The following is a 14,323-nucleotide window of genomic DNA, read 5'->3' as shown; positions in this document are numbered from 1 at the left end:
GAGGCTAAAAAACACATATTTCCTACATAGAAACTACACAACAAAATAAAATAACAACATGCATAATCCTTTATCCTGAATCCTTTATAATTACATTTGTCTCTGTAAGTGTATCCTAGTCATGGCAAATTGATTGAAACCCAGCTTTTTACCTCAGCCAAAGCATAGCCCAGCATTAGTAATCATTAACCCTGTCAGCAACCTATTTCTTCACAACACCTCATTATGTCTAATTCAATCATATTAATCTTTAATATAGATGCTTATCCTACCTTATGCTCATTATATCATTCAAATTACTGTTATAGAGTTCCAATTAGGGTTAGGTACAGGATATAGATAGAGTTTCAAACAGGGTTAAGGTTCAGTTTAGGGTTGGAGCTATGACATTATTGGTCTAACATAGTCTTAGGGTTAGGTTCTGAGGGAAGAATAGGTGACTTAGCTTGAATTAGGTATTGTGAAAAGATGATAAAGTTATTTTTTAGAGCAGAAGACAAGATCTAGAGTTATTTTTAAAGCACTATCTACAGTACAAACCTATCCCTGACTTCAATGACTTACCATGCTCTTATCCCTCAATCCCAGCCTGACACCAACAGTTTCCAAACCTTGTAATAAGGAGCAATTTACAATCCTTATAATAATCTCAATGGTTACTGCTTCATTGACCTAAAAAATCTAAGCCTGTCCTTCATGTAATACAGCTGTAATACCAGGCAATTATAAAAAACTGTATGAGTTATTCTTAGCCAATACTTAAGCGAAACCTTACCTCTTACCATATTTGTTTTTTTTTTAGGGACGAGCTTTATCAAATAAAAACTTTATTTCACATTACAATAGACTTAAACTTTTGCATTGCCTTGCGTTTGTAAGTTGTCACTTTGCTTTTAATTTTTCCTTTTTATTGGTAAATGACTGAAGATTTGAGAAAATTACTTTATACAACATTTAAACACGAGGCGGAATTCATCTAACGCTGTCATTTTGCTAACAGTTTTCCAGGTAAACTTTGCCACCTGCTGGCTAACTATGTCTAATGCGTCTTTTAAAAAGACTAAAAACGCTTAAATTGATTCCTGCGTGACTTTACTAGTTGTTCGTAATACACCTAGTACACAAACAATACATAGAATTATATTATTGTTTCAGATCTTATATCTGTTTTTATTGGCGTATTAATTTCATTTCAACAGCGGATATGATCAAATCCTTCATTTTGCAGTTTGAATACCGTTTTAAGTCTGGTTTCCGTTACTTTTTTCATTTATTCTTTCTTCGAGATGAAGTACGGCACATTTTTGTACGCCGACAATCGTTTCTTCCTATCTATCTGTCTGACATATATCAGTTTGTCATAATTAAATGTGATTAATCAGAATTTATCGTTCAAAACCACGAGATCCTTGATTGTTATGATGTTAGCAGAAACATCTAAATTATCTTTTGCAGGGCTTCTGAAAAATAATCAACAACTATATGTTGAGGTAAAAAACATTAAAATAAAAGTTTTATTACTGCAGAATACCGCAGACAAAAATGAAAGCAAAATAAGAAATTTACATTTCAATTCTCCTTAATTATGTTACAACTGCAGTACGATATAGTAAACATGACCACATTACATCACATCATGAACATGACCATACACTACTCAACACAAGACACTGAAAAACACAAAACATAAAACAAAATACAGAAGATCAGAAAATAAAATCAGGACACTTCTCGTGACAAACAACTATTAATTGTACTCAGTGGGATATATTGTTTTTCGGATATATGTACAATGCACTTGTTGGAGGAAAACTGTGGAATTCAGACAGAACAGAATGAACTGTATGTGTTTCTTTGTATAAACTATTCCAGAACTACCTCATCTTTTCTTCAAGATTTAAATGTCTGCTTTGAATTACGAGAGGTTTCTGAATTGCATTACTGGTAATAAAGCATTGAATTGCAAAACTATAGATACATATTCATCACAACTGAAGAAAACTAAGAACAAATTAAAATGACAATAGTTTCCCGAAAAGACCACTTTCTGTAAAATGCCAGAAATCACATGACCCAATTCAACAGTATTTTAGTCTTTTGAAGACAAAAAAGCACCTTTTGCTGTGCGGGTCATTGACTTGTTTTTGTTGGAACAGATTTGATTGAGCCAACAAGTTGCTCGGTTTGACATTGTTTCCTGAAAACAATGAAGCGCTTGCTTTTCACAACCATGTGACTAAATAGACTGTCACGAACAATTCACGCATCGCACGTCGGTGAATGGACAGCCGTAGTACAAAAGGAGAAAAATATCACCTCTAAGCTGAATAAGAGGTACCATCTCCATCTATGTACCGTGTAGCACTGCAGTATTCATATTCAAAAACCATCATAATAAAGATGCGGTCATGTCAGATACAAGTAATTAGCCGTGGAGAACAGTTTAAAGTGAAAAACCTGTTGTCTTGTTAGAATCTTCTTTTTGTAAAACTGGAATAAGTAAATGAAACATATTTTAAATGTAATTTTGAATTTCTAAGTGTCCTTATTCAAAACAATCTACATGATAGATAACACAGTGCTGTACACAGTGTCCTCCAAAATTATTGAGACAAGAGTTCAAATAAGTCCATTATAGGTGTATGCTCAGGAAATTTGGATTTCAAATCACAAGATTGATATGAGACAAAAGCAGATGTTATCCCCTTTTAACTATGGGTATTGTTATGCATAAATGTTTTACCATTATACAACAACAACACTTTTTTTGTTCAACACTCCACATTTTAGATGAACATTAGTATTGGGACAAACAGGTATAGAAGTCCTGGTTGTCCTGTTGTTATACATTGCATACGTTTCACACACATAAAAGAGTTTTGAAGATCTACAGTAGGCATGGTTGAGGTCTTTTGAAACTGCTTCTGAAGTCATTCATTTGAATTAGCCAGCGAAAACCAACATGAAGACCAGAAAACTCACTATGACAGAAAAGAAGGCCATTTTGAAAATGATACGAAAGAAAATGACCATCAGAGAAATTAGTAAGACTCTTGGCACTGCAAAATCAATAATCCGGAATGTTCTTAAGAAAAAGGAAACAACTGGAGGAGTCAAGAACAGGCAGAGAACAGGGCGTCCAAGAAAGACAAATGCAGTGGGTGACAGAAAAATAGTTAAAAGTGTAAAGGAAAACCCCCAAATTACTTTTAGTGAAATCAAAAATAATCTCAAGAGCGTGGGGATGCAAATCTCAAGTATCACAATCCGCAGAACATATCACCAAGAAAAAATCAGAGGCTGTACTGTAAGGTGTAAGCCCCCCATCAGCAGCAAGAACAGAAGAACTTGATTGGAATTTGCAAAAACAAATACAGAGATGAGTTACAGGACTTCTAGAACAAGGTGTTATGGACAGATGAAACCAAAATAAACATCTATCTGTCACGAAGCGTTCTTTCAGGACCCTATGCAGACTTTCGGGGGGGGGGGGGTTTGAAGAAAACACGGGGGTTTTCTAACTCATGGTACACGGGTGTTCGGGGGAGGTGTGGCCGAGGCAAACAGTCCAAAGGAGTCCGAGGCAAATCTTTGAAATGTCCAAGACCGGGTGATCCATCCTGACAGAAACAGAGTTAAAAACTGGAGCGGGATCCGGCGGAGGGTCGGGGGGAATAAAAAGGGGGTCACGGGACCAGACGCCCCCTGATCCCGGACCCAGATGGTCAGGACGTCGTTGTGAAGCCTATGCCGTCGAGTCGCTCCTGGACTCGCGGCTAGGCGGGCTTCCGGGCGTCCATCTTCCAAAGCTGAGCCCCGATAGGCAGGAACGTCTGGGTTATAAAGCACGGGGGGCTGGAACCGGAGGCAGGTGCGGGAGATGAGTAGAAAACATGGAAGGGCTGGAGCGTCCTTAAGAGGAGGGGTTTACGATCGTGACACTATCAAAGTGATCGAAAGGCTTAAGTGTGGAGAAAAACAGGAACAGCAAATGAACATAAGCTTACCACTTCTTCAGCAAAGCATGGTGGAGGGAGAATGTACAGTATGGCTGCCTCCGGAACAGGCTCAATGGTCTTTATCGATGACTTACTGTAACTGAAGATGGCAGCAGTAAGATGAGTTCAGAAATAAACTTGATCTCGTCGGAAAATGTAAGAAAAAAAAGCCACCAGACTTATTGGGCTGCAACATACTACACGCTTAACACAGGAGTTCATCAGACATAAAAACTGGAACATTTTAAACTGCCCAAGTCAATCAGCCTAGATCTGAATCCAACTGAGCTTGCTTTTCACGTGTTCAATAGGAGACTGAAGGTAGAAAGCCCAACCAACAAGCGACAATTTAAAGGCTGCAGTTAAAGCCTGGGAAAGCATCTCAAGTGAAGAAACAAAGATTCTGGTGATGGGGCAGAGGCTTGATGCAGTTATTGCAAGCAAGGGACTTGCAACAGAATACTGACCTTTTCACTTCTTTAATTTGCTTAAAGTGTCCCAATGTTTATGGTCACCTACATTTTGGGGGAATGAACACAACATACTGTATGCTTTGGTTGAAAACTGAGTGTGTTTGCAAAATACATTCTAAAAATAAAATGTGCCCTTTCGAACTTTGACTCAGAATATTTTTTATGTGAATTTCAATTTCTTGTGAATACAACAGGGAAATGCCAATTTTAGGTTTTTTGCCCCAATGTTTTTTGAGGGCACCTATTTATTTGACACCTTTTGTCACCTATGCAGAAATTGTCTTTGTTATGCAAAATGAACAACATGATTTACCACAGTTTCTTCTAATGAATTGTTTAAATTAGCTTGCATAGACTTATGTATATACTGTATATCATATACATAGTAACAAATAATAGGTTTATTCCATGCTGAAAAGAAGAAAAAAAATGTTTCGGCTTTGTTTTCTTTCTCTTTTCAATATGGAATAAACCTATAACTTGGCCTCCTTTGCAGCCTACGCATGCTGACGCAGCTACCCACCTGAACTATCATTTACATAGTTTTGTATATTAAAAAAGAGCAACGCTGGGTGTTGAGTTTTGCTGGTGCCAGAGCCTTGATATAATTTGAGCTTGTCATCAATGTTACACCACGGTTGACAAAAAGCCATTTTCGTACAGCATTTCTTAATGTAAGATTGTGTGCTGTAAGGGGTCCAGGCTTCAGCAATTTGCATTACTGATTAATCCAGACACTTGAGCGTGTGTAGGTAAAGGATTGGATTTCGGGGGTTTGTGTAACTTATTTGACACAATGTTTGCATTACTTGTATTACCGGGAGGATCACTGTTTACCTTTCTCTGATCTCAGAGCTGACAGGTTCTGTTTGCTCTGTTGTGGTTTAGCCTGAGAGGGCAGGCAGCACAGAATTAAAGGGCTCATCTTGAGACACGGAGAGATGAGAAAGCTCTGGCACCTAGCCTAAGCATTGTGTGTGTGAGAGAGGGGGCATACTTACCTAGCATTTTAGATGTATCTAAATAACATTTGTCTAGCAAGTGGACAACATTTGAGAAACTCTCACCACAGAGACTGTAACTCCTGTTAGACAATGGTGAAACATCGCCAAGATGTGAACTGCTTTTTACAAAACAGATGTTGTCATCTTCCAAATCGGAAAGTGCCGAAACTATTCATTTAGGATCTACTTTCACCTTTGGGCAATTCATGAAACGAATACAGATCAAATGGGAGTAAATGGGAAGTCCCCACTTTTCTCCAGAAAGTTGTCAGATGCATCTCAAAACGGCAGATGAGGAATGCGTAAACTGATCCCTGATGATCACACTCACGAATCGTTCTCTCGAGCTCTCCATGGGAAAAAGAATAAGGCACATGCTTGGCAGGTTTAGTGTTCACACTAAACACTCAGTCATTCAGTATACACTTCAAACAGATTGCGTAAGGATCTTAAATCGGGCATCTGATAACGGCAATTACGACAACAAGGAAGTAGAGTTGTGCAGTTTAATGAAGACTGGTAGCTTGTTCTTTTCCCCTTGGCATCTAGGTTATTTTGATAGGAAAAATGAGCAGAAAATGCTTTAAAGATGTTTATTTTTTAAAATATAAAGATTAATAACCATGAAAAGAATATATTTTAAAAACACCACGTTTTACAAATATGAACAAATTCAATCTTTTCAGTTTTAAAAAATATACACATAATACATGAGACCATTAAATCCAAACAATCTGACTTGTAAAGGTACAAATAACTTACTGTTTATCTAAATCTAAAAAATAGCTAGAAGTTGCATTCTTTATAAAGAAAAATTAAATTATGTACATGGCAATAGAACAGCTGGATGGATTTATATAATTCTTTCAAAGTCTTACTAACATGAACTACATAAACACCACTCATTTGTCAAAAACAAAAATGTATTCATTTTTTTCTGCTCTTATCAGACTGCATTAAGAGTTATTTGGTCTATGCATTTTATAAAAATTGCATACTTTTGTTGTGTGCAAAAAACTTAATTTATATTAATGCATATGCTCAATTTGATAAATGTGCTTTTTTTAATGTTGACAATTTTATACTATATATCCTTAGGTAAAACAGATATTAAAGTAACAAACTTGTATCCTTAGGTAAATCAAATACAGGCCAGACCACTGCAATAGTGCAAATAAAGCTTTTGTTCACTAAATGGGTCTATTTCATCATTTCATCCTCAAAGATGGTCCCGTCTATTGAAAAACAAACCTTCAAAATATGTGTTATATCATGTATTACACAATAACTATACATGATACAGTATGTATTTACACCATAATTACATACTGTATTGAAAAGATGAAACTTTAGAGATTCTGAAATAAGGTCAAATAACTATACAGGTCTATGAAAAATACGAATTTGCTTCAAGTCAGCTAAAAAAAGAATAAATGCCACCTGTCTCCTTGGATTAAACGAATTACATCACATTTTAAATTAAGTACTGAAAGAACCTCGTTATATCACTTTTTAAAAATTCATACATATTTTTTCAATCTCTCAAAAATCACCTTGCAAAGCTGTCTTTGTGAACACAATCTTGGTCCTGATTTTCCCTGTGGGCAAAGTGCCCACTCCATAGCAAATAAACTAGGTGAGCAATTTACCTTTTGCTCAAACACAAGGAAAATCAGGCCTTAAAACCATTACCTACTACAAACTCAACTACAGCAGAAAGTGCACACTTTCAGCTTAGCTAAAGATGGGAATAAAGAAATGAATACATCTGTATTCAGATGTAAACTAGATGAAAACAGAGTAGCGCATACAAAAAAAATAAATTATAGAGTCCCTTACAATCAAGGGGGATACTGCTTCCCATGACTCAAGAGACATGGGCAGGGGCCCATCTGTCACTTTCCTTTAGGAAAGTGCATTTTGTGATGAGATTGTCATTCACTTATCTGTTAGAAGTGAAATGTCTCTCTGGGGAGTTTTTCCATAGTAATGTTCTACAGAACAAGTAGGACTGCATTTAAATACAATGTTTAAAGTGCAATTATGCTGTAATATAATTTAAACTTATTATTCAAGGCCATACATTTACAGTACACATTAAGTATCCAGCCTACTAGTTTTGCTTTGCTTCTTAAAAATAAGTGTTTTCCTTTATTAATGGGTAGTGCTTAAATAGGATGTGCATGAACATGCCCTCAGTAGAAAAGACTGAAGTAGACCCTGAATATGTGTATATTAATATACTCTGATATCCATTCATTTAAAAATAGAAGAAATTACATTGCACTGTACTGAAACCCCATAGAAAAAGGCAATAACACAGTGAGATGTACAGGATAACACAAGTTTTCAAAAGGAGGTTACTATAAATTGGCCGAGTAGTACTGTAGGTATTAAAAAAATCCTGATCATAGGAATTTTAGATAAATAAATGCAATCTTATATAATATAATTAAAAGAGCTGTTTCTCTTTCTTTGTTTTAGCACCGCTAAAGTATTAAAGCACAAGTAGTGAGGTGTAGTACTACAGCATATGTGACTGTAACCTTCACACTCTATCAGCACGTTTTGTGCTTTTATACCATTTCCGAAGAGCCACTCCGCTAGTGCTGCCGATTACACAAATAGCCCCTCCCAGGCTCCACCACGTCGGCGTTCGGTTGAGAAACAGAAACTGGAGTATGAAGGCCAGCACTACGTCCATCGTCCTCATCAAGGCCACGGGCCCAGCTTTCTCCACCTGCAGCGCTTTGGTGAGAAACGTCTGGCCCGCGATTCCCAGCAGCCCGATCAGCATCAGGATCCACCTGTCCCAGCCGCAGAAGGGAACCGTCCACTCCTTGAGGACGAACAGGGCAATGACGCACTCTATAAGGCCAATGACCGCATAATACCACACGGACAGGTAGTAGTGAACGCTCTTCCCCATCTTCCGGAGCACGACGAAAGTGGACGCCGCCCCCACTGCGCCGGTGAAGGCCGCGATGGTGCCCTTGATGTGGTTCGTGTAGTCGCCCTCTATCCCGGAGACGCGAGACCCGAAGAGGAACGGGGGCCTCGCAATGAGTATGACTCCCGTCAGCGTGAATATGGTAAAGACGAAGTCCCAGATGGTGCACTTCTCCTTGAGGAAAATCCAGGCCAGCACGGCCGTGAAAACTGGGTTGCTGAAGACAATGACTGTGGCATCAGCCAGCGGCATCTGCTGCACCGCGTAGTACAGCAGAATCATTGCATTCGCCCCAAGAAAGCCTCTCAGAAACAGAAAGATGCGCTGATCTCTTGGTCCCAGGAATCCAGTTCTTCAAGAGAAAACATATACCTCACATCAATATAATATGTTGTGACAGTGCACAGTGGATTCAGAGTGCATAATCCATATATTCAAATACAAACCACACTTTCTACACAATCTACAATATTTTTTTCACCGGGGTAAAAGTTTGTCGGAAGACTCAGTGTACAAAGACACCAGTCTCAGTAGCTCCCAAAAAAGGGGAGAGGAAAACAGGGTTTAATTTCTCTTCTTTGGTTAAACCCCTTTACGTAAAATATTAATTCTCTTCTGTCTCAGATTCAAATGAAAGCCCGTGGGTTATTGTTAACCACACCGTTTTAAAAAATATCCCTTGTTTATTCTGTGGATTGATTGTACAACAACTGTGATTTTGGAATGTTCGATACAGGCTGTGATTATTTACAAAAATGTGTGTTTACAACCTTACAATCATATTTACAGTATAGAACTGTTTCTGTAATTCTGCAAACAAAACAGACTAAGACCATGAAAAAAGAAAATAAGCTTTGGTAGCTTCACTTTAGGCTTATCACCATGAATACATTAAAGTCTTGCTAAGACAAAACTGCTCAGTAGACGTAAGATTAATTACACGCATCCTGTTTCAAGGGATATCACCTTGAACCCACTGCATTAAGCACAACATACAGCAAGCAGGCACAGCAAATTAAACTGCAGTGCTATTTTTATATTTTATATACAGTATGCTATCAAACCACAATAAAAGTCAAACATAAACAGTAACTTGTAAAACCTCCAATTTACATAACAAAATAGACAAAAGTTCCAGGTATGTGCAGTGCCATATTCTGTGAGTCAGAACGAGGCAACAAAACTTCCAGTGATGTGAAAAGGCCCTCTTACATTGTAAACAAGCAGGCTTGTGAAAACATCTCTTTTAATCCAATAGAAATATTGTTCTTGACTTCAAGATAGTTTTATAGACAAATACTATTTGCTTGTTAACATGTTGGAACATTTCTGCAGTGAAACGTTTGCTGCACATCCTGCACTTATTCTCTTGTACTGTACATTGCTTTACATTCGTCGCTACAGTGACTAGTGAGCAGGAAGGGCCATATCACAGCGCAGCTTGCATGAACACGGCTATTACCCGTGGCGAGAACAGGTGTCCGTGACAACACTGGCGACCATACCATACTTAAACAAAGTTCTCAAATGTGTGCTTAATTCAAAATGTCTAAAATGTTTGTGTGCCATCAATGAATTTATTTTGTTACCAAGATGTAATAACCAGTCTGAGAAATTGGGACAACACCCACTTCCTGACAGTTGTGAGTAACAGTTTGGGACAAGTGCTATTACAAACTACTGATGACTTACTTGTAATAAATCATGGCAGGAAGTACAAACAGCATCTGGAAGAAACATCGGATAGCACTGATTTCCACTGCATGAATTCCATCGATTTTCTTCACCAGAAGGGCTACTATTGAGAAAAACAGGGATGCCAGCAACGAATAAACCAGGCCGATGCCAGCACAGGCAGGTTTCTTTTCCGGGTCTGCAAGATAAACCGGCTTGTAATTAATTCCCTTTGTCATATTTCTTAGTTTATTTTATTGAATCGTGTTTTTTAGTTACATATAGCTTATAACTTTACATGTTTGACCATCTTATACAACTGGAACACAAAGTAATTCATGAAAAAGACCCATACAAACAACAATAAGTTAAAATAAATTATGGGTCTGACAGCACCCATCCCTACTCTCTACTATCCATTCAAGCTAAAATGCAAGAAAGGTTTCTGGATTTCTTTTCACTCAAGGCTTTAATTGCCTAATTGAATTGATTTTGATTGTTGAACCATTTTTTTGGTCTTGAGAAGCTGGAGATTTAAGGAAACCTGTAACACCTGCTGGACAGCGGAACCCGAGCTCCCCTGTAAAACACCATAATCCTGCATATAGCAGCCCACTTATGTGCACATGATATTATAACATCAACTCAGGAGCTGCATGTTTTGTCAGCTCTGGAGGGTGTACAGGTACTGCATGTGATACTTTGTAATTTACAATTCCTTTGCGACATGCATCACAAACAGGAGCACCAGGAGAAGCTAAAACAACAGATTTCTGCAAATACTATGGTTTAGTGAGTTTCTGTCAAACACATTCTTGTCACAGTTTGGACTTTACTTACAGGTGACTGTTTTTTACAAATCATATATTCTGTGGGAAAGTGGTAAAGTACTGATTTTTTTCCTCTGTGGTTTTATATTTTTTTCAATCAGATTTTATAATTACTCAGCCAGTATGCTCCTAAGTGTAAACAATATGTGGTATGTTTACACTTAAACATATTTTCAATGGGAATAACAATTTTGAAAAACGGGAGCTCCAAAACAAATATTGTATGTCAAGTAAAATATTGAATGTCAAGTAAAAAATTAATTATTACCTTTAAAGAACATGGTTTTGGTAAACTACAGTTCTGGGTAACTATGTTCCCTCTTTATTTAATGAGTTGCCAAGTTTCTTTGTATAAGCAGGAAGGAGCTAGTGAAATCCCTCATTGTGTGTTAACTAAGACACCTGTCTTTGGCTAAGTGTTGCTTATAACATGTCTGTTATTTTGTACACAAAATAACATCCAGGGACGAAGCTAAGGCACTCCTCAACTTCTGTGTTATTAAGCTTGTTCCACCTCTTTTTTTTCCAGCCCCTGTCGATGTAGTCTACCAAACTCGCAACATTACAATGAAGGTGATCACTCGAATTCGGTTTCAACACACAATTATATTTCGCAATATTGCCCATTTCACCACACCTACTGTAACAAACCACAGCAGGGTACAAAAAGCGTTTCTTAAAGAAAATAAACGTATGTAAACCTACATGGGGTCTGAAGATATATTAAGAAAGGGAATGCAATTTGTCCAAATAGATCTTAGAATTAAAGTATAGATTGTTCATGAACTAATATATACAGTAATTAAATTATATTAGTATTATTAGTATTATACTGGAGCTTTGTAAAGTACCGAGGCATTAATCTCTGTAATAGTCAAGAGGCTTACGTGCTTCCCCAGTGAATAAACGGAAAATGCAAAGTCATTCAGATAAATTACCACGTCATATCGCAGCAAGTTCACTGGTGCTTACATATTTGTAATAATTAGTGAGTGTCAAATAACGGTAACTGTTGAAAAATGTACGAGTTAGTTCTACTGCATCTTCTTTAACTTTCATAAATGCCAAACCATAATTTAAACACTCTGGATTATCAAGGATAAGGACACCTGTTAATCGCACACGTTACATAAGAGTACATCGTTTTTCTGAGGAGGAAACTGAAGACCATCGGATTTTTAGATACACAAAGTAACTTTCAATCTGTAAAAAAGTTCAATGACTGCTTCCCATTTTTGACCTGCCTTGATAGCAGACCTGCAAAAACCTGACTTTTTACTGTGAGCGAAATTAAGAATTTAGTGCGAGCTGTTCAATTATACATGGTATGGTGGTTTGATTCCCCTATGTAAACAAGAAAGCCAGTACCTTTCGAAAGCGAGTTTCCCTCAGTGCCCTTGTTATTGGGATAACTTTGCTTTCCGCAACATCTGAACAGAGAAAAATGATTTCTGGTCTCGGGGTCTCCCTTGGTCGTGCTGTCCGTTCTCGCTGCCCTGTCCACCCCAGAAATGTGGCAGTTATTTTGCAGATGAAGCTTCTCAGCGACACATTCACCGTCAACCTCTAAGTGAAAAATCTCCACTAGCTCTTCCTTCAGGGGGTCGACCGATAAGGCATCCTCACTGTCATCCCCAGCGACCGTGCTGCTGAACTGGCTCATCTTCTCCGAGATGCTAGTAAGTTCGCATGCCTTGGGAAAGTATCTTCTTTACCGGCTGCTCCCTCTGGAGTAACGAGTGAAGTTTTAATAAGTAACCTTGGTCAGCTCCTGACACGCTGTTAACTTTTCTCCACTAGGGGGAGGGGGGTAGAACGAGCACCTTTCAGTTTCCACCGCCGGATGGACAACTAAAACATTGCCCAAGGTTGCCTCAGCTCTCGTCCCTGGGCCGGGTGACTACCAGCTGCGCCAAAAGTTGTGCATTCTTCTTCTCTCACTTTGGAAATATTCTCCTCTTGTGTTCATATACTTTATGAAAATGTAAAGTTATACAGCTTTAAATACTGTAATTCTTTTGAGGACGAAATTAAACAATGACAACTTCACAGTATTCTTGGCATGTGTTGGAGAAAGCTCACAAAGGATCAGTGCTACTTGCATTATTGTATAGCATTAATGTTATTGTAAATTCATTTTTATTTTTAGCACAAGGACATTTCGTTGCAGATGTTTTGGGTAACTTAATTATTTTATTGTATATTTATATTGTCATGTAGATGAAGAAGAACCTTTATTTCAAAAACTGTCTTTGATAATTTATGCTTTTATATAGGACTGAACATGTATAAATGGTGTATAAAAGATATTGGGATGAGAATGATTTTTTCCTCTATTAACCAAAACCCTTAACTATTTCCTATTTAAACAGGTATTTAACTAGACTTCTCCTAAAAAATGGTAAAAGAAAATGTATTATCTAAAACTCTGTTCCATTGAGTATAACTGCCTGTATCATAAGGGAATTGTCATTAATTGTGGGATGTCTGGAAACAGTAGCATAAGCCTTTGACCCAGGGCAATAGTTCTTCGGGATTAAGCAGTTTTTTTTTTTATCTTGAGTGCAGTTGGAGTCAGGTGCCCAACTCACAGCTGAGCAGCTTTCAGATGCAAATAATAAAGGCTTTGTTAGTTTGCATTAGATGAAAGAAATGGAATTTTACTATTACATTTTTTTGTGTTCTTTACCGTTGCAAAAAGGTATAAATTCTTTCATAGTGAGAAATTGGCTTATTATGCTTTAGAGCAGGGTGTCAAACCCATTTCCAGGAGAGCCTGGTGTCTTCTGGGTTTTGGTTTTGTTCCGACATGGGCTGTCAATTTAACAACAACAAACGTATTTGTTTTTTTTTCTAAATGAGACAAATAATGAATGTTTCACAAATGTTTTACAGTTGATAACTTACAAATTCCATTTCACTAACAGTTTCGTTACATATAAATATACACAGAATTACAATTACATGAAAGCAGTTAATTAAATAGACCCACTATGTCACAGAGAGCTGAGGGGGAACAAAAAGCAGAAAACAGGTCTGAGTCTGACACCCTGTTACTAAAGGTGTTAGTTCAGACAGTAGAAGCTTGAATGTTTGTGTGCCATATTGTCATTTACTTCTATTGAAATCTCACAAGCAATGTATGTTTTTTTCTTTAACCTTTCACCACTCTTGTGATAACACCATTTCAATTGTCATAAAAACAGGCTTTTATTGTTTTTGTCTTTTATTCTCCTTCATCGTAAAGTACCTTAAGATAACACCACAAAAGGCTCTGTATAAGACACTGTGACATGTACAGTAGCTGCCAACAGACCTTTTACTGCTGACAAAAACAGTACGTAATATGCTTTCAGTGCATACAGTAGGTCAGGTATTCTAAAACTGATACTTT

At 37.5% G+C, this 14,323-nt stretch overlaps 1 protein-coding gene across 1 annotated transcript; it reads right to left on the bottom strand.

The window, feature by feature from the left end:
- Positions 1 to 6,054: 6,054 nt before the first annotated feature.
- slc35g1 (solute carrier family 35 member G1) lies at positions 6,055 to 12,715 on the bottom strand. Its single transcript, XM_006630361.3, has 3 exons — positions 12,298 to 12,715; positions 10,118 to 10,298; positions 6,055 to 8,777 (listed from the first exon to the last, which is right to left on the bottom strand). Exons 1-3 carry the CDS (start codon positions 12,590 to 12,592, stop codon positions 8,024 to 8,026), a joined length of 1,230 nt encoding a protein of 409 aa, XP_006630424.2. The 5' UTR covers positions 12,593 to 12,715; the 3' UTR covers positions 6,055 to 8,023.
- Positions 12,716 to 14,323: the final 1,608 nt, after the last annotated feature.

Source organism: Lepisosteus oculatus, chromosome 4 (assembly GCF_040954835.1).
Source record: "Lepisosteus oculatus isolate fLepOcu1 chromosome 4, fLepOcu1.hap2, whole genome shotgun sequence".
NCBI classification, from domain to species: Eukaryota; Metazoa; Chordata; class Actinopteri; order Semionotiformes; family Lepisosteidae; genus Lepisosteus; species Lepisosteus oculatus.
The sequence above is the reverse complement of the archived record's forward strand: the minus strand, read 5'-3'. Positions and strand labels throughout refer to the sequence as shown.